The sequence below is a fragment of the Arachis ipaensis genome, chromosome B10 (assembly GCF_059453495.1).
Source record: "Arachis ipaensis isolate K30076 ecotype BB chromosome B10, ASM5945349v1, whole genome shotgun sequence".
Taxonomy (NCBI): Eukaryota; Viridiplantae; Streptophyta; class Magnoliopsida; order Fabales; family Fabaceae; genus Arachis; species Arachis ipaensis.
In genome coordinates, this window is record NC_142435.1 from 98,238,572 (window position 1) to 98,263,586 (window position 25,015).

At 37.6% G+C, this 25,015-nt stretch overlaps 1 protein-coding gene across 1 annotated transcript; it reads left to right on the forward strand.

Moving 5' to 3' along the window:
• The first annotated feature begins 4,135 nt into the window (after window positions 1-4,135).
• On the forward strand, window positions 4,136-7,002 carry GRF7 (growth-regulating factor 7). The gene is made up of 4 exons (XM_016326140.3): window positions 4,136-4,950; window positions 5,117-5,287; window positions 5,379-5,820; window positions 5,995-7,002. Exons 1-4 carry the CDS (start codon window positions 4,422-4,424, stop codon window positions 6,740-6,742), a joined length of 1,890 nt encoding a protein of 629 aa, XP_016181626.1. The 5' UTR covers window positions 4,136-4,421; the 3' UTR covers window positions 6,743-7,002.
• Window positions 7,003-25,015: the final 18,013 nt, after the last annotated feature.

A 25,015-nucleotide genomic window follows, 5' to 3' on the forward strand; every position in this document is an offset into this window, starting at 1 on the left:
ATATATGCATAACACATTACCATGAAACATATATATGCATTACACAATATCATAAAACATAAGTAATGCCCAAAATATGGCTACAGGTCACTAGTCCAAATCCTCTATGGTATCATCGTCATCAATGTCAAAACCACCAAGCAACTGAGACCCGGTGCCACATATAGCAAGACGCCTCACCCTAGTCGGTTGCTGAACATGCTCCGCTCTGGATGTAGAGGGTGGTACCGCACCAAATGCTGATGTGGGAGTCCCTTCCATAGTGAACCATGTGTCATATGGACTACCTGCAGGCTCATTGAGATCCACTGCAAACTGTAGCTGAACACCCTGCATCTGTGGCTGAACATCCTGCATCTGTGGCTAGTACTCGGCAACCTGTGACTAGACATCCGACATATGTGGCCTATAATAGATACCATCATTGTCCCTCAGCATGTCTGCTATGTCCATATAGAATTGTGTTTCGCTGACATGATCCCCAATGTCCATACTCATACCAGTGGTAGCAAAATCAGTAAAGACATGTGTCTCGACATCCTCGAACAACTGAGAGATGCTACCGACAGTGTAGGTACCGTGATCGAGCCCAGTGTCAAAATCTCTGATACCCACACCCACAGTATAATCTACCTGCTCTGCACCCATAGGACTACTGCTGTCTGCAGCCTGTCCACGACCACCTCTCCCCCTGTATCGTCTGGCTCTATCTCAACGAACACGATGATTGACATGGCCTCCATCATTAGCATCCCTTTCATCTTCATCCATCACGTCTTCTAATCATCGCCACTCTCAATTGGTGGCACATGTACTGATGCATCGACGCTACTCAAGATGCTTGTTATCAGACATGTTCAGTATTTGCACCCTGGCAAGTGCCTGGGATAAGCCTCTGTGACGAGCCTCCTCTGAGATAACCATCGGCCTAGGATCATGAAATGCGACATCCGAAGACAGAACTATGTGGGCCACACGATGCCACCAGTCCAGGTACTCTCCCGATGGACCTGGATCAACACCTCGCTCGAACTGGATGACTGAATCAACCCTATTGCTCCAATGCAGATGCCATGTCTGATAATAAGTGAGGAACCATCGATCTCCACCCCTACCATCCTTTGCATGGAGTCAGTCTATGTTCAGAGCCAGCTGAGGGAGATGTTGTACGTCGTCGAGCTGCGGTACCACTCTATCAACTTGATGCCACTCTATCAACTTGATGCCACTCTATCACGGCAAAATATATCAATCTTGTGACCACCCTCCACAGCTTGTTATGTTCCTCAACCAGTATCTCTGGATGGACAACTGCTGCCACCTCAGGAACAGAATACGGCTCCCATAAAAACTGTAAAGGACAAGTTAAGTCTAGATAACACCATAAAAAGATGCATGATATGAACTGCGAATTTGATAAACAACAACAACTAAACAACTTACGTCTCGATCACACAATCTATCCAAAGAAAGACGTGTTGCCACCACTCTTTGCTCCTTGTCATCGAAGATTGGTAGATATGTTGCCCACCTACAATATTCATTGGAAGCATTGCGTAGAAAACGATAGTACATCAAAATAGACATGTATGTCGCAAAAATCCAAACATGTCAAAACCACTAGGCCTTAGCGTGGGAAACCTCCAAAAATTCCAGGACTATAGTAGCTGAAGTGGTCTAGCCAAGTTAACGAAATTTCTGTTTATCACTTGACATATACATCTATACAACCAGGCAAGTGCAGTTGAGCCCCAGTTGTATTTTCCCAACTCGTCAATCGACGCCACAAATGGCAACCATCAAAGGTAAACCCGGTTCGCGTTCTTGTCCCGAAACATCTGAGTTGATAGCAACATCATAATGTAAGCACGCGCGTATATACGCACTGTCTCCTCACTCGCATCTGATGGGAGCACCCGAAATCATGGAACCATGTGAAGTGAACCGTCATCTGCTTGACTTTATTTGGTGGCGATAGCTCGCTGAATAATTCTTGAAACCACTTCCACGCTGGACTTCCGTTGTCCATGAACTGCTCAAAGTCAGTGAGGCACCCACTAACAGCCTCCCCATCAATGGGCAAACTTAGCTAATACGCCACATCTTCAGATTGACGGTGCATTCTCCAAACGGCATGTGGAAGGTGTGCGTCTCAGGATGTCACCTCTCAATAAATGCGCTAAGTAGAGGCTCATCAACCCAGAACCACTGACTGTTCAGTTTAGCCAAGTGATACAACCCGCATTTTCCTAATACAGCCAGATCCGTTCATGTAGAGGCATATTCTGTTGTCTCCTAATACTACAAATACACCTAGTCGGCTGCAACATGTGGAAGAAAAAATTATTTTGACACTAATCAAATTTTCAAAATATATGGTTCATTAAGGAAAAAATTAACTCGATACTAATCAAATTTTTAAAAAATATGGTTCATTAGCAAAAAATTAAAATACTAATCAAAATTTAACGTACAAATCACTACACTATAAATTATTTATATTACACAAAGTACACATAACATTCTAACACATAAATTAACAAAAAAAATTAACTCCTTACTAATGAAATTTTAACATATAAAAAACTAATCTCTTAGTTGATGTTTCCAGCCACGTGAGCAATGTTGTTCAATCGGTACATGCGATCTTGGTTTTCCATGACCCCACCACGCCAAAGTCTCGATGCCCCCGGATTCTCTCCCAAATGCTCTCACCTCCAACAACTCTAACACCCAACAATATAATCTGTCATTCAGTGTCGCGGATTATGTATATATATAGCTCTTCATAAACCGTGGAAGAGGTACCGCAGTTTGTGCTCACATTATTTTCTTTATAAACCGTGGAAGGGATACCACCTTTATACACACAAATTTCTCTTTATAAACCGTGGAAGGAGTACTACGATTTGTGCATACATTTTTTCATTCATAAACTGTGGAAGGAGTACCACAGTTTACATGTTTTTGTAAAAAGTGAAAGGAGTTTCACAATTTACATAAAATAAAAAATAGGACAACCAAGTAATTATTTTTTAATTGTTACATTTGGATAAATATTTGATCCATTTATTTTATTTAGGTGAATTACTCATATATATATATATATATATGTGTGTGTGAATTGTTTTTAAAAATAATAAAGATTTTATTAACAGATATTATTTTAAATAATTTTATTGAAATTAAAAATATAAAAGAAGATACTAAAAAATTATACATTAATTTGATATTTTTTATTTATATTTAATTTTTTAATTATCAAGTTTTTTATATTAATTTCATTACTTTTCTTTAATTTAAGCGGTTAGCCTGCCAACTCACAATAAAACGAGGCGAATTAGCATCTTGAGTCCGTTTTATTTGGCAGGATAAACTGATCTATTCTGTTTTTGAGGCGGGTCTTAACGGAGCCGTAAAAATAAATTATTTGCTTTGCCATTCTTAACATTAGAATTTAGTGTCTTTAGCTATATTCTATTTTATTATATATTTTCTTATAATAACACAGATATAATGAGACATAATATATAAAATATAAAATATTTTTTAGATAAATTATAAATATTTTAAAATTTTATTGATATTAAAATATAAATTATTTTTTTAATTTTATAATTTTTTAATTATATAAAATATTTAAATATATTTTTATTTTAATAAATAATAATATATATATTTTTTAATTTTTTATAAATACATATTAAAAATAAGGTTAGATGTATTTAAGTATGTTTAATGTATCTATTTTTTTATTAAAATATAATTAAACAAAAAATACAAATATCAAATAAATATCAATAAGTGTCTTACTCAAAATATGTTTAACAAGCAACAATAATTCAACCAAAAATTTGTACCTTTTTTTTTCAAATAGACAGAATAAACAAGATAAGATTATATTAACCTTTCTTAAAAATATTATTTATATATTAAAATTAATTATTAAGATTAATTATTATACATTTAAATATATATATTTTTAATATATATTTTATATTAATAATTATTTTAATAGTTGATTTTAAAATGCGGCCGTATTCTTTCATGCACGCAAAAGTGATAGATACGTTACCACAATAAAAATAAATAAATAATAAAAAAAGGGATAAGCTTTCACACTATTTTGTCCGATAGCGTGAGGTGCGAATGTTGGAAGCATGGAAGCAAAGCAAAGGGCGAGAATGGCGGCAACCCATAACTCGATCATAAATCCCCCATCAACCCTCTCACTTTCTTTTCTCCATTGAGAAACACCTGGCATCGCCACCAAGAGAGAAGATTCCACGTTTGCGTTTGTTACTTTTTATTATTTTACTGTTGCACACACCCACAACCCCCCTTCTTTAACTTCAACTTCAACACAAAGTATCTTCCTTACTTCAAAAAAGTGATCTTTTCCTATTCGAGAGTTCAGAGCAATGGGTGAATTTGGCGTTTCGCTCAAGGAAACTAAAAAAAATAGTGTTGCTGCTGCTACTAGTAATAGTAATGTTCTTGGGTTGGGTAGTGTGAGTAACAAGGTGCAGGTGCAGCAGCAGCAGCATAATAATATTAATATTAATAATAATTATCTTGAAGCATTTCCTAGTAAGACGAGGATGATGATGATGATGATGATGGTGCATCATAATCATCACCACCGTCCATTTGACAGTGATTCATCTGCTTCTGCTCTCGATGGTGATGGTGATGGTCCCACGCTTCAGCACCATTTGTTAACTACTAATCATAATCATAGTATAAACAACGCTGTAGCTGCTAATAGTGGTGTTAATACCGTTGTTGATGATGATGATGATGATGGTGCAGCAGCATCTGTAGAAGAAACAAGACAACCTTTGCAGCAGCCTTTTCACTTTTCTCACTCTCCGTATTATTCTCCTTCTTCTGCTACTACAACTACAACTACAACCACAACCACTACTCGCCATCCCTTCAAATCGCCAGGTTCTTCTTACTTTGTGGGTTTGGTTCTTAATAATTTATATATTAAAAAAGATTGCATCTTTTTAACCGGGTTAAAAAAAAAGTGAAAGAGGGTCAGAAGAGAGAGAAAGAGAGAGTACTGTTTACTATGTCGGAGATTCTGAGAAACATGCTTGTGTTAATCTAGGAACAAGTGGTGGAATGATGGCGGCATCTTTAGGGAGGTTCCCTTTCACAAGTGCTCAATGGAGGGAACTTGAAAGACAAGCTATGATTTACAAGTACATGATGGCTTCTATTCCTGTTCCTCCAGAGCTACTCCTTATGCCTATCGCTGCTGCTTCTCGCTCATCTCCTTGTATGTTTATTTCACTTTGACACTCAAAAAGTTTGTGCCTTTTCATGTTGTTTCTGTTTATGTATTCTAATTCTACTGTTTGTTGGAGCAGTGGAAGGAGGAGGAGGAGGAGGTGGTGGTTTCAATCTGAGGCTTTCAAGCAGTAACAATAATGATGCAGAACCAAATAGGTGCAGGAGAACAGATGGTAAGAAATGGAGATGTTCAAGAGAGGTTGCTCCTAATCACAAGTACTGTGAGCGTCATATGCATAGAGGCCGTCCCCGTTCAAGAAAGCCTGTGGAACTTCACAACAACAACAATAACAATGGACACAATCTACTTAAGAGGGCTCGCCATGATTCTCATCCTTATGCTGCCTCTAGTGCTGCTGTTACTGTCGCATTCTCTAACCACTCTACAAGAAAAGATCCTTCTTCACCTCATTTTCTTGCTTCTGCTACCACCAATCATCATTCATACCTTGAATCTGCTTCTTCCCTTTCTCTTCACAACTTCGGTGCTGGTTCTGTTCCATCAAGTAGGGAGCCCAGGTGAGTGAGTTTCAACTTTCAAGTTTGGATTTTTATTATGTTTCTGTCTTCATTCATGGCCTTCTCTTTCTTCGTTTTATTTAATTTTTTCATATTCTGTTTGTTCCTGTTCTGTTATAGATTTGTTTGCTGGACTAATAATCCTCTTGACCGATTTGTAAAATGATCTTGAAGGGGGTTGGATTGGATGCTGAATGGAGATCCTATTTCGCTTGGAACATCAGATTCAGAATGGAACACTCTGATGAACAACAACAAAGTTGGATTCAATGCTATGAGTTCCTGCAGCAACACTGAGCCTCAATATATGAACTCATTCCCAGTCTATAGCCCTGGATTGGATCAGCAACACAATAAGCGCTCTCCAACTTTCCTTAACCCTGTTCTGGTTCCTATGGAAACTCTCCAATCTGATAAACCAAGGGTTTTCATCGATGCTTGGTCGAACGCGGCAACGGATCAAGAAACTAATGATGCCGACAACAAGAACTCTGTTTCATCAATTGGGAAACTGTCCCTCTCTTCTCTTGATTTATCAATGGGAGGTGGATATATGCATGAAGAAGTGGGGTTAGGCCTAATGGAAGAGCCAGAGCCGGAAGAGAACAACACAAGCAATGGCACTAAATCTGGCTTCTCGAATTGGCCCACACCACCACCTTGGGTAGCTTCAACCACCACACCTGGTGGTCCACTAGCTGAAGTTCTAATGCCGAGTACAGTCACTTCCACCAATGATGGTGCCGCCGCCACTTCCAATTCGAATCTTTCGTCTCCGGCCACGACAATGGTGTCATCTCCATCTGGGGTATTGCACAAGACACTTGCTTCATTGTCTGATAGCAGTAGCAATAGCAGCCCAAGGGTTCCATCTTCAGGGGCAAATTCTGAAATTGCCTTGCTCAGGTTCAATCAGAAGTAGTAAAAAAGTTATTAGCTTCTTTTTCCTCTTTAGTTTTTATATTTTGTTGAATTTGATTATCTTTCACTGTTTTGTGATCTTGCTTTTGCCTTTGCTTTTGCATATTTAGCTAACTGTGTTTGTGAATTATATAGCCTGTTATTTTGTTTAGGGCTGTTTGTTAATGTAAAAAAGTAAAACTGTGATGAACGCAAACCTGTGTATCCTGTTCTTATGTGAAGAGACTATTTTGCAGCTTTAATAAATTCCAAGTTGCTACATTTCTCTTCCCCGTTATGTACTATAACTGAAAATGAATGTTCATGGGGTGGTTTCGATTTGTGGTCCTTGGTCCAAGTTTTTGGAGAAGACATGAATATACCTTTGACCGTGTCAACCACTCATGTCTGTGTTCTCTCCCACCACAACATATCAAGTTGTTCCACTTTCACTTACATTTTTTGCAATTATGTTATTTGCATATTTGAATTGGTGTTCGTAGCTTTTGATTAAATTACATGTGTTTTTCGAACACTTTAAAATGAACTGGTATATTAAATTTAATAAACATCAAAGTAAATAAATAAGCATACAATTAAATGTGCAAATAAATAAATATCCTTATAACATAATTAACTATATACTTACTGTTTATACAGTAAAGCACGTTTGAAAATCATTTCTATGTTAGACATGCTGATTTTAAACAACTCTAAATTGGCCTTATGGAATGGTTGTATTGTTGAAAAATTGAAGATATCAATTTCAATGAGAAAAAAAAGTATCTAACAACCAAATTTCACAGGAAACATTCGAACCCTAAAAATTGAAAAAATTTCCTGAACACAGTTAATTTTGTACGGGGTGGGTCAAAACTCAAAAGCAACAAGAATCGTACTTTGGTGGAGCCCAAATAGCATAAAAATTTAAACCCAAAAAATTGAGGCATGATAAGGTGAAATGATATGCTAAAAGATGCAGGAGTTAGGTGCAATAACGAAACTGTTGCAAATGAAAAGGAATAGACGTTAGAGAGAGGCACGAAAGAAGTGGAAGGGGAGCCACTGAAGTAGTGCATGATTATTATTGCTTAGGCACATGGCAGCAATAACATTCTCAGCTTCCAACACAGTAGAAGCCTGTGCCATATGATCACTCTTGTTATGTTAGGAAGCTACATTATCCATCTTTGTAATTTTCCTACCTTACAAGAATCCTTCTTTATCAGTACGGAGTACAATTGCTTTTCATGTGAAAGCACAGTAAGTATATATGCTCTTCAAATTACTTGGATTTGATAAGACATACATGCACCATACGGTTTAAAGATATTTATACGGCTCCAAAGCGATTCTTCAAATTAGTTTTATGTACTGACTTAATGTATGGATTAGTTGTGATTTTTTTTTTCCTCCTTCAATTTAACGGATCAAAAACTAATTTGATTAATGGGTTATTGCATATACAATATGTAATTCGAGCCATAACATAATAAAACTAATTTTACATACTTTGTTAATCGTAATATAATTAGGCTATTTAAAGTAGTTTAAATACATAATCCAAATTGTTCCTTATGAAATTGTTCACCAAAATACAACACTCAATAAAAGACAATTTACACATTTAAAATAATTAGAGCTTGATGCATGAGCACTTTTAGTTTTTTTTTTTTGTATTATTTTTTTAAATAAAGTTAGTAATTTTCTTATTACAATTGAGATTTTTGTACTTTAATCAATGTTTCTCAGAGTTGCTTTGAGTTTTGATATTTTTAAAAAGTTGTTAAAAGATTTTAGGCAAAAACAAAGGAATAGAAGGACCACCAAAGAAGCCTCTGGAATAACTAAAAAAGATGGCATGCAAAAGGAAGCAACCTTTCACGGAACAAAGAGTTGAAGATAAGTTTTAGGGAAGTGTAAAGAGAATTTGTAGATGCTCTTAATTCTGACCTCTTTATACTTCAACGAGTATAACTTGAGATATAGAGGTCCAAATGAGCAGTTTCAGCGGTGTTAGAAAGTTAACATCCAGAACTTCGAAACGATATGAATATGTTAATAGTGGACGTTCAGTTTGAACCACAAACGACCCTCACATTTGAGCTCGTAAAAACAGCGTGCAAAACTGGCGTGCCACGCCATCGACCACACCCTCAAATAGCTTTTTCAAGGGCATGCCAAGCCACTCCTTGGCGTGGCATGCTGGGCCAAAAGTGAGCAAGTTTCCTTGCCACTTCCAAGCCTCATGTGGCATGCCCATACACACCCAGACACGTCCATGCATCCATCTTCTTAGGCCAACTCCCAGTGTTTATCCAAGTGCAACACCACTCCACCCAAGTGTAAAGCCAACTCTCTCAGTCCAAGGTCAAGTTACAAGCCCATAATTTCAACAAAGTACCACACCAAGTTTTGAATCTCAAATAGAATAAGAAAATCACTTTTAGTTTAAGATTAATTAGGAAACCATTTGATTTGATTCTATTTTATTTTGTTTTAAATTTGAAAGATAGGTTTAGATTAGAATATATAAAGTCTAAGGAATATATCCAAGGCTTTTTATCACGTTTTACACTTTTTACTTTACAATCCTATTTTTTATTTTCTCTGCATCATGAGCAACTAATCTCCTCTGTTAAGGTTAGAAATTTTGTTTATTTTTTTTATAGATGATTAATTTAAGTATTTTATTTTGTTTGAGGTTTATACATTAATCTATTTCATGATTGAATTTTTGTTCTTCATCCTTAAAGATTAGAATTGTCAAAAAACATTCTAACTTTGTTTTAGATTCTAGTATTGCTTTGGAAAAGTTAATATTGGAATTAGCTTGAAAACTATTTCTCATGATTTTTTTTTTGTTTAACTAGGAATAGTGTTTCAAAGAGTGTGCAACACTTTATAATTTTCAATTGTGTCTAGTTTTGAATAAGTGACATATAATTCGGATTAGAAAACTTTTGAAAATTATACTTTTTTGTAAGTTTCAATTGTCTAGGATTAGTTTGAATACGTGACATATAATTCAATCTAAGAATTGCTTTTGAATCTTATTTGAATCTAAATCAGATTTGTGCTTAACCTCTTTTGTTAAGTAGTTGACTAATAGGAATTGGCGGTTAGTTAATTAAGGAGAAATTGGGTTGTCAAGGAATTGAAATTCAATTATATATGATTTGTTGTGAATTGATCTCTGTAAACCTTAAATAAATGAACACAATGATTGTTTCCTAGAGAGTGAATATCTTTGAAACCTTAACATTCTCATCATCATTGTTTTCATTCACTACTTTACTATTTATTTGCCTCTGTTCAATGTTCAATTCTCATTCCTCTGTTTTTGATTTGTCTAATTAGAAGTAATCAATTAATCATTGCTTGCTCAGTCCATTAATCCTCGTGAAAAGGATATTCACTCATTGTGGTATTACTTGATATGATTCGGTGCACTTGCTGAGTTGGTTTTACGACCATCAGAGCTCAATTACACAAATTCAATATTCTCAAACAGTTTATATTTTGGTCCTAACTGTAATTTATTCAAATCGCTATAGGCTACAAAATTTTTAAGATTTTCATATAAAACCGCCATACTCTATTGCGAATTACGTTGAGCACTGATAACGTAAACCGCTGCAGCTTAAAGAGGATTATGCAAAGAACTGAAGTGTAGAAACCGCTATAGAATACCGCTGATTATGAATGAATTTGGTGACGTCATCCGCTGTAGCCTGCAGCAGATTACGTATTGAATATATTTTTGATAAATTAAATTTTTTAAGTTAAATAATTTCTTAATATTGTATTAAAATTTTTATAATAAAAAATAAAAAATTTAATTTTTGTTATCTAAATAAAATTTAAGATAAATAAAAATAAAAATAAAAAATTAATAATAATAATAATAATAATAATAATAACAACAACAACAACAACAACAACAACAACAACAACAACAACAACAACAACAACAACAACAACAACAACAACAACAACAACAACAACATAGATGTATAGTATGGACTAACTATTGAAATATATATAAACCATGTTGAATTAGTTATAAATCCTATTTAGCGTCGGATTTACCGACAGTTTTGATGTGGAATTTGTTTGGTCAATTATCGACGGATTTTCGATTCTGCTGGTAAATTCGTCGGTAATACTTGGAGGGAAAACGGGAAAAATAAGCGTAAAATATAGCGTGGGATTTACCGTTGGAACAATTCGCCGACAAACCCATTTTAGTGAAACGCTACGTTTTGGTCATCCACAATGAGTTATCGACGGATTTATCCGTCGATAAATTCAACGGTAATGAGCCATAAAATTCAAAGCGCGAACTCCTCTCCCCCTTTAATTTGAAACTATTCTCTCTATAACCTCTCTTCTCCCTTACTCTCTCTAGCTGCCTTTGAACCGCGTCGCGCTGTCATCCCCACCGCCGCGCTGTCAGGCCCTCCCCCCCCCCCCCCGCGCCGCCGCCGACGCGTGCACCTTCCGTTCGCTGCGACGTCTTCATTGCAGCCGCCATTGCAACCCCTAGCCTCTGTTGCAGCCGCTGCTCTTCTCACCGCCAACAAGCGCCGTTCTTCATGTCAACATCTTCTTCCCCTCGTCCAGCACGCTTTGTCTAGTGTCAGGTTTGTCGTCCTCCGCCAAGTCTAGGTTAGAATCTGATTTAGCATTTTTTATAATATTTTTTATTATTGTTATTCCCTTTTGACATTGGTTCATATGGTAGTATACATTTATACATATATTGTGGGTTTTTTAAGAGAATTTTATGAATTTGCCAATACTTGCTGCAATATATTTATACCAAAAGTTATATATATGAATTTATTTTATTTACCATATTGTTGAAGATTTGTTTTTTGCTGCATATATTAACAAGGATGCATATTACTAAGTTACTTCTCATATTATTTGTTTTTTGCAAGCTTCTCATATTATTTACCATATTTGTTTTTTGCATATATGAATTTTATATTTTTACGTAGTTTTTTTTTATTTCACTTGTAATAACTTAGTGATGTTAATGTTCAGTTTCTTCCTGTAATCTACCATGACTTGTTCTAATAAAAATTTGTTATATTCTAGATTGGCTATGAATTTGTGACATTACATATTACTTCATTGTATGGTGAATTATTTATTGATTTCCTTTTTTTAGTTGCATTATATGGATACTTAGAGTGTGAACTATTGTAGACTCATATTTTATTTATTGATAGATATACAATTTACGTAGCATTTAGATTTCATACAATATTTAAATTTTATTGATATGATACTCTAATAAGGTGACAATTTCACTTTAGCATGATGTGAATAAAGATGTTTTGTTGAATTTAATTCTTATGAAATTAGTTGAATATTGACTAATTCTGTGGATTGAGATTGGTTGGATTTGTGAGAACCGTAAAGGTGGATATATGTCTAATTTAAGAGGAGGTTATGTCCAATTTTTCTGGAGAATTTTATTGAACGATTCATGTAGTATATATGCTTATTAGCGTTAATAGTATTTAAGCTGATTAGTGTTAATAATATATTCTCTTTGTAGACATGACGAGCGGTAGCAGAGGTAGATCGAGTGGGTCTCATGGTCGTGGTAGTCTAGTAGATGGAGGGTTTCCACTAAATTTCCAGGGACTGTTCAGTCATGTCTACCCCGACTACTCTGTCGTCCCCTGTGATGTCCCAGGCGGGTCTAACAAACTAGTAGTTCATCATGGTCCTAAACCCGAACTACATGCCTCTTTCTGCTACACTCCCTACAAATCCTGCGACAGATACCGCGGTGGATGATTCCTCCAGTGCCTCCAGCAGAATATCCCACCACTACCACCACCCATCATCCAGCTGAGGATTGGCCCGATGGTATGCAGGCGTGAGTACATACAATTTTTTAATCTTAATTTTGTTAATCTTAAGTTTATGTGTTTATATGTGTTTGTTAATGTTAGGTTTTTTATCTGATAGGTTTGTACCAAATAACAATGCTTGCACAGGGAGATCTTTGAAGTCATTAAGTCAATGTATGACCACCAGTAGTTGACGTACACAACGACCCTGACTGAGACCAGAGAGGGATGGTTTTAGAAGTGGTCAGTAAGAACTCAATAATGTTGAATTAATTAATTGTATTTTATCCCGACTAAGTAATGCTGTTGAATCGCTTTATGTAATTGAATTTCATATGGGATGTAGAACATAATTTCATGATAAAAAAAATTACGACCACTAGATAGCTAAATGGATTCAGCAGACGAGCGATGTTTGTCAGAGAAGTGACCGCCTAACGATCTGAATCCGTCCATCCATCAAAAAAGAACTGGAGGAACATTATTCATAGTACATTAACTTCCTTAAACTAAATGTTTTGAAGTTATATATTTGATTTATACATTAGTCACATTATTATTATTAAGCAACAACACAATGCATTATCTGCGCTCCGAACATATACAAACTAAAAAAATAACGATACACACTGAACGTTTTTTCAAATTTAGCTTACAATGTTGAAAATAAGATGATTCCCTATAAGGTGAATATGAGTGTCGGCATAACGTCAAAAGTGTCTCATGTTGAAGGACAAGAGTGCATGTATAGTTTATATTTCCCTATAGTTTATAAATTAAAGTAATCTAATAAAATCAATTCATAGGCAAATGCATTACGTGGCTATGATACTTAGGTTTAGGAAGGGATCGAGGACCGTACCCCATGGCCCCATTGCAATAGAAAAACAAAGGTTCAAATCATGTGTGATGTTATTGAAACACATACTTACCAACAACAAAAATTATTAAAAATTTAGAAGAGTATTCTTATAATTAGAATCTTAGCTTCTATCCGATATAATTATTATTTTCTAACAAATTAAACATGCTCTAAAACAAATTAAACGAAATTTTGATAGTTTTTTTTTTTTAATTCAGAGACATCCATCAAATAAAAATAATAATTTTTATAGAGAAAATAGTTATAAGTATAAATTAGAACAAACACAAATTTAATAACACATCAAATCCTAATTATTCTAGTACACAACCCCTTATAACTCCACAATTTTTCAGCAAACAAGGATTTAAAGAAGGCGTCTGGTGCACGAATTGTAAATCACACTTTTTACAACTCGTACCACTAACTAGCAAGTGCACTGGGTCGTCCAAGTAATACCTTACGTGAGTAAGGGTCGATCCCATGGAGATTGTTGGCTTGAAGCAATCTATGGTTATCTTGTAACTCTTAGTCAGGAAGACAATAAAATAATTCACTTATCAAATTTGATTGCAAGGAATAAAAGTGCAGAACACAAATTATACTTGTATGCAATGATGGAGAATATGTTGGAGTTTTGGAGATGCTTTGTCTTCTGAAATTCTGCTTCCTCTGTTTTCTGATTCACACACGCACGTCCTCCTATGGCAAGCTGTGTGTTGGTGGATCACCGTTGTCAATGGCTACCATCCATCCTTCCAGTGAAAAGGGTCCAGATGCGCTGTCACCGCACGGCTAATCATCTGCAGGTTCTCAATCGTACCGGAATAGGATTTACTATCCTTTTGCATCTGTCACTACGCCCAGCACTCGCGAGTTTAAAGCTTGTCATAGTCATTCAATCTCTGAATCCTACTCGGAATACCACAGACAAGGTTTAGACTTTCCGGATTCTCTTGAATGGTGCCATCAATCTAGCTTATACCACGAAGATTCTGATTAAGAGATCTAAGAGATATTCATTCATTCTACGGTAGAACGTAAGTGGTTGTCAGGCACGCGTTCGTGGAGGAATGATGATGATTGTCACGTTCATCACATTCATATTGAAGTGCGAATGGATATCTTAGATAGGAACACGCATGTTTGAATGGAAAACAGAAATACTTGCATTAATTCATCGAGACACAGCAGAGCTCCTCACCCCCAACAATGGAGTTTAGAGACTCATGCCGTCAAAAGGTACAAAGTTCAGATCTAAAATTGTCATGAGGTACAAAACAAGTCTCTAAAAGTTGTTTAAATACTAGACTAGTAAACTAGGTTTACAGAAAATGAGTAAACTGAGATGGATGGTGCAGAAATCCACTTCTGGGGCCCACTTGGTGTGTGCTGGGACTGAGACTTAAGCTAATCACGTGCATAGGGCTGTTTTGGGCGTTCAACGCCAGCTTTGGATCCAATTTTGGCGTTGAACTCCAACTCCTAACTTGTTTCTGGCGCTGGACGCCAGACAGCAGCATGGAACTGGTGTTGAACACCAGTTTACGTTATCTATCCTTGAGCAAAGTATGGACTATTATATATTGCTGGAAAGTCCTGGATGTCTACTTTCTAACGCAATTGGAAGTGCGCCATTTGGAGTTCTGTAACTCCAGAAAATCCACTTTGAGTGCAGGGAGGTCAGAATTCAACAGCATCAGCAGTCCTTTTTCAGCCTGAATCAGATTTTTGCTCAGCTCCCTCGATTTCAGCCAGAAAATACCTGAAATCATAGAAAAACACACAAACTCATAGTAAAGTCCAGAAATATGAATTTTGCCTAAAAGCTACTGAAAATAAACTAAAAACTAACTAAAACACACTAAAAACTATATGAAATTAACCCCAAAAAGCGTATAAAATATCCGCTCATCACAACACCAAACTTAAACTGTTGCTTGTCCTCAAGCAACTAGATAAATAAAATAAAATACAAATAATTTTAAGAAGCAACAATATCTCAGAGTTTTTTTGGAGTGAAGCTCAGATTCTAATTAGATGAGCGGGACTAGTAGCTTTTTGCTTCTGAATAGTTTTGGCACCTCACTTTATCCATTGAAGCTCAGAGTGATTGGCATCTATAGGAACTCAGAATTCAGATAGTGATGTTGATTCTCCTAGTTCAGTATGTTGATTTTTGAACACAACTACTTTATGAGTCTTGGCCGTGGCCCTAAGCACTTTGTTTTCCAGTATTACCACCGGATACATAAATACCACAGACACATAATTGGGTGAACCTTTTCAGATTGTGACTCAGCTTTGCTAAAGTCCCCAATTAGAGGTGTCCAGGGTTCTTAAGCACACTCTTCTTTTTGCTTTGGACCTTGACTTTAACCGCTCAGTCTCAAGTTTTCACTTGACACCTTCACGCCACAAGCACATGGTTAGGGACAGCTTGGTTTAGCCGCTTAGGTCAGGATTTTATTCCTTTAGGCCCTCCTATCCACTGATGCTCAAAGCCTTGGGATCCTTTTTATTTACCCTTGCCTTTTGGTTTTAAGGGTTATTGGCTTTTTCTGCTTGCTTTTTTTTTTTTTTTCTGCAAGCTTTGTTCTTTGCTGCTTTTTCTTGCTTCAAGAATCATTTTTATGATTTTTCAGATTATCAATAACATGTCTCATGTTCATCATTCTTTCAAGAGCCAACATATTTAACAGTCTTAAACATCAAATTCAAAAGACATATGCACTGTTCAAGCATTCATTCAGAAGACAGAAAGCATTGCCACCACATGTAAATAATTAGAATTTATCTTAAAAACTCAAAAATATTGCCTCTTATTCTAAAGAAATTCTTCTATTTTATTCATGTTTAATGATGATGATAAAATTAAATTATAGCTTAATTGGGGATAAAATAAAAAATATAGATACTAATTACTACTATATGACTCCTAAGGTAAAACTAATAAAAACAGTTATCACAGAGTTAAGGCTAAGATTGGAATTTAACAACCTTTGTTCTGGGAGGTGGATGTTCCTTTAATCTGCGGGGTGCTTGGTCCTTCAAGAGATAATTTCTGGCGCTTCAATTCCCTTAGATCACGCCCTTGCTCCTCCTGTTCTTTAAGCAAATAGCAAAGAATGCTACTTTGTTCCTTCTGTTCTTTCTGTATTTGTTCCATAGCTTCTTGCATCTTGGTAATAGATGTTTCCAGATACCCCAGTATTCAGATTGAGGGATTTCTGGGAGAATTTCCTGTGTTCTCTTCTTGATGGGGTCATCCTGTGCTTGTTGTTTTTCCATTGATGCTTTGGTGATTGGCTGCTCAACTGAGATATACTCAGTTATTCCCATCCTTACTCCAGCGTCTTTGCAGAGCATAGAAATCAAGCTTGGATAAGCCAACCTGGCATCTTTGGAATTTTTGTTTGCAATTTTGTAGAATTTAGTTGAAATCAGTTGATGAACTTCCACTTCTTTTCCCATCATGATGCAATGGATCATCACTGCTCTTCTAATAGTGACTTCAGAACGGTTGCTAGTGGGCAGCAGAGAATGCCCAATGAAGTCCAGCCATCCTCTGGCGACTGGTTTGAGATCTTCTCTTTTGAGTTGAATTGGGACACCCTTCGTGCTGGTGGTCCACCTGGCTCCAGGGATACATATATCCTCTAGAATCTTATCCAGACCCTTGTCTGTTCTCATCATTCTCCTATTGAAGGAGTCTGGATCGTCTTTCAGCTGAGGCAGCTTTAAGATCTCCCTGATCTTGTCAGGATGGGTATGAACAATCTTTCCTCTGACCAAGGTTCGATAGTCATAGATAGCAGATCCAGATAGTCTTTGCCTGTCTGTATGCCACATATTAGCATAGAACTCCTGGACCATATTCCTTTCCACTTTCGTTTCAGGATTAGCTAGGATCTCCCAGTTTCTGATTCGAATTTGCTCCTGGATCTCCGGATATTCGTCTTCTTTCAGATCGAATCTGACTTCCGGGATCACTGATCTTAGACCCATTATTTTGTAATAATGGATGAATGTTCTTTAGTTAAGAACTTTCCTTGATTCCAAAGTGGTTTTGGAACGCTTTCTTTCTTGCCTCTTGGAGTGGGTTATTTTTCTTTAGGAGCCATGATCTTAGTGATCACGGATAAGCACACCAAACTTAGAGGTTTGCTTGTCCTCAAGCAAAAAGAAAAGAAAGGAGAGGGAGAGAAGGAGAGCTAGGTGCAATGGTGGATGGGAGGGGAGGGAGGCCGAACCCATATTTAAAGGGAGAGGGGGGTGGGTTTTCGAAAATAGGGAGAAAGATAAGATAGAAGATATGATTTTTAGAAAAAAATATGATAAGATAGAAGATATGATTTAAGATTAAAAAGATATGAAAGATATTTGAAAAAGATAGATTTGGATTTTTGAAAAAGATAGTATGGAGATTTGAAAAAGATATTGATTAGTTGAAAAGATTTTTGAATGAAAAGAGATAGATTTGTTTTGAAAATTTTGAAAAAGAGTTGAATTGGAAAAAAAAGGATTTGTGCTTATGGATTAAGATATATTTGATATTTTTAAAATAGGGTTTTTAGAAATTAGGGATTTTAGAAATCAGGGTTCTTAACATGTTTATGCAAAAAATCATGAATTGAAACATGAAAATTAAATTTAGAATGAAAAATATGAAGTAAAAACGAATTCACCTCCTCCCCACCATCCTGGCGTTTGAACGCCCAAACGCTGCATGTTTTGGGCGTTCAACGCCCAAATGCTGCCTCTCCTGGGCGTTCAACTCCCAGCTGTTGCTTCTTTCTGGCGTTGAACGCCAGGAACTCCTTTGTCACTGGGCGTTTTTCTGAACGCCCAGGACGCTGTAAATCTGGCGTTAAACGCCCAGAAGATGCTTTTTTCTGGCGTTTAATGCCCAGATAGCTATCCTTACTGGTGTTCAATGCCCAGTGGATGCTTCTTTTGGGCGTTGAACGCCCAAAACAGACTTTTACTGGCGTTTTCTTGCCAGTGAGCTCTTTTTCTCTGTTTTGTGTGCAGAATCCTTCTGTAACCCTGTGAACTTATACAATTGACTCTTTACCTTAGTATCAGTGAACTTTATATAAACAAATAAAATCAAGAATAGGGCAAAATGCTTAGAGGAAGTGATGCCCCATGGCTGGGTTGCCTCCCAGCAAGCGCTTCTTTATTGTCTTTAGCTGGACCTTGCTGAGCTTTTAATCTAGCTTCAGCCTTGAGCACTCTTGCTCAACATTGCCTTCAAGATAGTGCTTGATTCTCTGTCCATTAACAATGAACTTCTTGTCAGAATCAATGTCTTGAAGCTCCACATAACCATATAGTGATACACTTGTAATCACATATGGTCCTCTCCACCGGGACTTCAGTTTCCCGGGGAATAGCCTGAGCCTAGAGTTAAACAACAGAACCTTTTGTCCTGGTTCAAAGATTCTAGATGACAGCTTTCTGTCATGCCACTTTTTTTATTTTTCTTTATAAAGCTTGGCATTTTCGAAAGCAGTGAATCTGAATTCCTCTAGCTCATTTAGCTGGAGCAATCTTTTTTCTCCAGCTAATTTGGCATCAAAGTTTAGGAATCTGGTTGCCCAGTAGGCTTTATGTTCCAGTTTCACGGGCAGGTGGCATGCCTTATCATACACAAGTTGGTATGGAGAGGTCCCTATAGGAGTCTTGAATGCTGTTCTGTAAGCCCACAGAGCATCATCCAAGCTTCGTGCCCAATCATTTCTACGGGTACTTACAGTCCGTTCCAGGATTCTTTTTAGTTCTCTGTTAGAGACTTCAGCTTGCCCATTTGTCTGTGGATGATATGGAGTCACCACCTTGTGGCGAATCCCATACCGGACCATGGCAGAGTAAAGCTGTTTGTTGCAGAAATGAGTGCCCCATCACTGATTAGTACCTTGGGGACACCAAACCTGCTAAATATATGTTTCTGAAGGAATTTCAGCACTGTTTTAGTATCATTGGTGGGTGTGGCAATGGTCTCAACCCATTTTGATACATAGTCAACTACCACCAGAATATAAGTGTTTGAGTATGATGGTGGGAAAGGCCCCATGAAATCAATACCCCATACATCAAACAACTCAATCTCCAAGATTCCTTATTGAGGCATGGCGTAACTATGAGGCAAATTACCAGCTCTCTGGCAACTGTCACAGTTACGTACAAACTCTCGGGAATCTCTGTAGAGTGTAGGCCAGTAGAAGCCACATTGGAGGACCTTGGTGGCTGTTCGCTCACCTCCGAAATGACCTCCATATTGTGACCCATGGCAATGCCATAAGGTCCTTTGTGCTTCTTCTTTAGGCACACACCTACGGATTATACCATCCGCATATCTCTTAAAGAGATAGGGTTCATCCCACAAGTAGTACTTTGCATCAGTAATTAATTTTTTCTTTTGTTGCCTGCTGTACTCCTTGGGAATGAACCTTGCAGCTTTGTAGTTTGCAATGTCTGCAAACCATGGTGTTTCCTGAATGGCAAACAAATGCTCATCCGGAAAGGTCTCAGAGATTTCAAGAGAGGGGAATGATGCCCCTTCTATTGGCTCTATCCGGGACAGATGATCAGCCACTTGGTTCTCTGTCCCTTTTCTGTCTCTTATTTCTATATCAAACTCTTGCAGAAGCAACACCCATCTAATGAGCCTGGGTTTTGAATCTTGCTTTGTGAGTAGATATTTAAGAGCAGCATGGTCAGTATACACAATCACCTTTGATCCTACCAAGTATGATCTAAACTTGTCAATGGCATAAACCACTGCAAGCAATTCTTTTTCTGTGGTTGTGTAATTTTTCTGGGCATCATTTAAAACGCGGCTAGCATAATGAATGACATGCAGAAGCTTGTCATGCCTCTGCCCCAGTACTGCACCAATGGCGTGATCACTGGCATCACACATTAGCTCAAATGGTAATGTCCAGTCTGGTGCAGAAATAACTGGTGCTGTGACCAGCTTGGCTTTCAGCATTTCAAACGCCTGTAGACATTCTATGTCAAACACAAATGGCGTGTCAGCAGCTAGCAGATTGCTCAGAGGTTTTGCGATTTTTGAAAAATCCTTTATAAACCTCCTATAGAATCCTGCATGCCCCAGAAAGCTTCTGATTGCCTTAACATTGGCAGGTGGTGGTAGTTTTTCAATTACCTCTATTTTTGCTTGATCCACCTCTATTCCCTTTTTTGAAATTTTATGCCCAAGGACAATCCCTTCAGTCACCATAAAGTGACATTTTTTCCAGTTTAAAACCAGGTTGGTCTCTTGGCATCTTTTCAGAACTAGTTTCAGGTGATCAAGACAGGAGCTGAATGAGTCTCCATATACTGAGAAGTCATCCATGAAGACTTCCAGAAATTTTTCCACCATATCAGAGAAAATAGAGAGCATGCATCTCTGGAAGGTTGCAGGCGCATTACACAGCCCAAATGGCATCCTTCTATAAGCAAACACTCCAGATGGACATGTGAATGCTGTTTTCTCTTGATCCTGGGGATCTACTGCAATCTGGTTATAGCCTGAGTAGCCATCCAAAAAGCAGTAATAATCATAACCTGCCAGTCTCTCTAGCATCTGGTCTATGAATGGTAAAGGAAAATGATCCTTTCTGGTAGCTGTATTGAGCCTTCTGTAGTCAATACACATGCACCACCCTGTAACTGTTCTTGTAGGAACCAGTTCATTCTTTTCATTATGAACCACTGTCATGCCTCCCTTTTTGGGGACAACTTCGACAGGGCTCACCCAGGGGCTGTCAGAAATAGGATAAATAATCCCAGCCTCCAGTAATTTGGTGACCTCTTTCTGCACCACTTCCTTCATGGCTGGATTTAGCCGCCTCTGTGGTTGAACCACTGGTTTAGCATTATCCTCCAATAAGATTTTGTGCATGCATCTAGATGGGTTTATGCCCTTAAGGTCACCTATGGACCACCCAAGAGCTGTCTTGTGTGTCCTTAGCACTTGAATAAGTGCTTCCTCTTCCTGTGGATTTAAAGCAGAGCTTATGATCATTGGAAAAGTGTCACCTTCTCCCAGAAATGCATATTTCAGGGATGGTGGTAATGGTTTGAGCTCGGGTTTAGGAGGTTTTTCCTCTTCCAGAGGAAATTTCACAAGCTCTTTCATTTCCTCTGAATCCTCCAAATCAGGCTGAACATCTTTAAATATGTCTTCCAACTCTGATTCGAGACTCACAGCCATGTTGATCTCTTCCACCAAAGAGTCAATAAGATCAACTTTTATGCAGTCTTTTGATGTGTCTGGATGCTGCATGGCTTTGACAGCATTCAACTTAAACTCATCATCATTGACTCTCAGGGTTATTTCCCCCTGTTGGACATCAATGAGAGTTCATCCAGTTGCTAGGAAGGGTCTTCCTAGAATAAGAGTAGCACTCTTGTGCTCCTCCATTTCCAGCACTACAAAGTCAGTGGGAAAGGCGAATGGCCCAACTCTGACAATCATGTCTTCAATCACGCCTGATGGGTATTTAATGGAGCCATCAGCAAGTTGGAGACATATCCGGGTTGGTTTAACTTCTTCAGTTAAACCAAGCTTTCTGATAGTGGATGCAGGTATTAGGTTGATGCTTGCCCCAAGATCACATAAAGCTGTCTTGGTGCAATTACCTTCTAATGTGCATGGTATCAGAAAACTCCCAGGGTCTTTAAGCTTTTCAGAATGACTGCACTGCATTCTTCAGTGAGGAGAACTCTTTCAGTTTCTCTCCAATCCTTCTTATGACTCAAGATCTCTTTCATGAACTTAGCATAAAAAGGTATTTGCTCAAGTGCCTCTGCAAATGGAATCTTTATTTCAAGAGTCCTGAGATAATCTGCAAAGCGAGCAAATTGCTTATCCTGCTCCTCTTGGCGGAGTTTTTGAGGATAAGGTATCTTGGCTTTATATTCCTCAACCTTAGTTGCTGTAAGTTTATTTCCTACAGAAGTGGTTGAAGAAGCCTTTTTAGATGGGTTGTCATCAGCACATGTGTGTGTCTGATCCCTCACTGGCAATTGAGTGCCAGAGTTAGAAGCTGGAGTGACGTTAGACGCCAGCTCCTCATCTGTTCCTAGCGTTTGAACGCCAGAACTGTGCTTCTTTTGGGCGTTCAACGCCAGATCCTTGCTTGTTTCTGGCATTGAACGCCAGTCCTGAGCATGGTCTGGGCATTCAGCGCCAGCCTTCCACCCAACTTCTGGCGTTTTGGTGCCAGAATTATTTTTTCCTGGGCTCTTACTGTCCTCAGATGGATTTTTGGTGGTTTGCTCATTTCTTGGTTTTCTGCTGCCTTGAAGTGGGGTATTTAGTGCTTTCCCACTTCTTAATTGAACTGCTTGGCATTCTTCTGTTATTTGTTTTGACAGCTGCTGCTTTGTTTGCTTTAATTGTACTTCCATGTTTATATTAGCCATCCTTGTCTCTTGTAGTTTATCCTTGAATTCAGCTAACTGCTTTGTTAGAAAATCCAATTGCTAATTGAATTCAGCAGCTTGCTCTACAGGACTGAGTTCAGCAGTTACTGTTTTAGCCTCTTCTTTCATGGAAGAGTCATTGCTTAGGTACAGATGCTGATTTCTAGCAACTGTATCAATGAGCTCTTGAGCTTCTTCAATTGTCTTTCTCATGTGGATAGATCCACCAGCTGAGCAATCTAAAGAGATCTGAGCTCTTTCTGTAAACCCATAATAGAAGATGTCTAACTGAACCCACTCTGAAAACATTTCAAAGGGACATTTTCGTAGCATCTCTCTGTATCTCTCCTAGGCATCATAAAGAGATTCATTATCTCCTTGTTTAAAGCCTTGGATGTCCAGCCTTAGCTGTGTCATCCGTTTTGGAGGAAAGTATTGATTCAGGAATTTTTCTGTCAGCTGTTTCCATGTCTTTATGCTAGCCTTAGGTTGGTTATTTAACCACCTCTTGGCTTGGTCTTTTACAGCAAATGGAAACAGTAATAATCGGTAGACATCCTGATCTACTTTCTTATCATGTACTGTGTCAGCAATTTGTAAAAACTGTGCCAGAAACTCTGTAGGTTTTTCCTGTGGAAGACCGGAATACTGGCAGCTTTGCTGCACCATGATAATGAGCTGAGGATTCAACTCAAAGCTACTGACTCCAATGGAGGGTATGCAGATACTATTCCCATATGAAGCAGTAGAGGGGTTAGCATATGACCACAGAGTCCTCCTGGACTGTTCATTTCCACTTAGATCCATGATGGAGAAAGGGAGATGATGTAAAAATAAAAAAATTTATTTTTATTTATTTATTTATTTATTTATTTAATTATTTCGAAAATAAAATAATTAAAATAAAATAAATAAAAATAGGTGAAGATTTTCGAAAAAATGAGGAGAGAGAAAGTGGTCAGGAAGTTTCGAAAAAGATATGAATTGAAAAAGATTTTAAATTTTTTTAAAAAATCTGAATTTTAAAAATAATTTTCGAAAATTTGTTTTAAAAAAAGAGAGAAAAGATATTTTTGAATTTAAAGAGGAAAGAGTGAAACAATAAGATAGCCAAAGATTTAAAATTTTTAGATCTAATGCTCCTTGTTTTCGAAAATTTTGGAGGGAAAACACCAAACTTAAAGTTTGGCACGAGATTTAATAGAGAAATTATTATTTTATTTTTTTTTTGAAAAATTTTTGAAAAGAAAATAAGAGACTCTGACCCAAAAGACAAAAATTTTCTAATCTAAGCAACAAGATTCACCGTCAGTTGTTCAAACTCAAACAATCCCCGGCAACGGCGCCAAAAACTTGGTGCACGAATTGTAAATCACACTTTTTACAACTCGTACCACTAACCAGCAAGTGCACTGTGTCGTCCAAGTAATACCTTACGTGAGTAAGGGTCGATCCCACGGAGATTGTTGGCTTGAAGCAATCTATGGTTATCTTGTAACTCTTAGTCAGGAAGACAATAAAATAATTCACTTATCAAATTTGATTGCAAGGAATAAAAGTGCAGAACACAAATTATACTTGTATGCAATGATGGAGAATATGTTGGAGTTTTGGAGATGCTTTGTCTTCTGAAATTCTGCTTTCCTCTGTTTTCTGATTCACGCATGCACGTCCTCCTATGGCAAGCTGTGTGTTGGTGGATCACCGTTGTCAATGGCTACCATCCATCCTTCCAGTGAAAAGGGTCCAGATGCGCTGTCACTGCACGGCTAATCATCTGCAGGTTCTCAATCGTACCGGAATAGGATTTACTATCCTTTTGTGTCTGTCACTACGCCCAGCACTCGCGAGTTTGAAGCTCGTCACAGTCATTCAATCCCTGAATCCTACTCGGAATACCACAGACAAGGTTTAGACTTTCCGGATTCTCTTGAATGCTGCCATCAATCTAGCTTATACCACGAAGATTCTGATTAAGAGATCTAAGAGATATTCATTCATTCTACGGTAGAACGTAAGTGGTTGTCAGGCACGCGTTCGTGGAGGAATGATGATGATTGTCACGTTCATCACATTCATATTGAAGTGCGAATGGATATCTTAGATAGGAACACGCATG

Excerpts from the sequence above, each read along its gene's own strand:
- GRF7 (XM_016326140.3), top strand. The coding sequence starts at position 4,422 with ATGGGTGAATTTGGCGTTTCGCTCAAGGAAACTAAAAAAAATAGTGTT. Across the intron at positions 4,951-5,116 it reads CCATCCCTTCAAATCGCCAG|GAACAAGTGGTGGAATGATG; the intron begins GTTCTTCTTACT and ends GTGTTAATCTAG. Across the intron at positions 5,288-5,378 it reads TGCTTCTCGCTCATCTCCTT|TGGAAGGAGGAGGAGGAGGA; the intron begins GTATGTTTATTT and ends TTGTTGGAGCAG.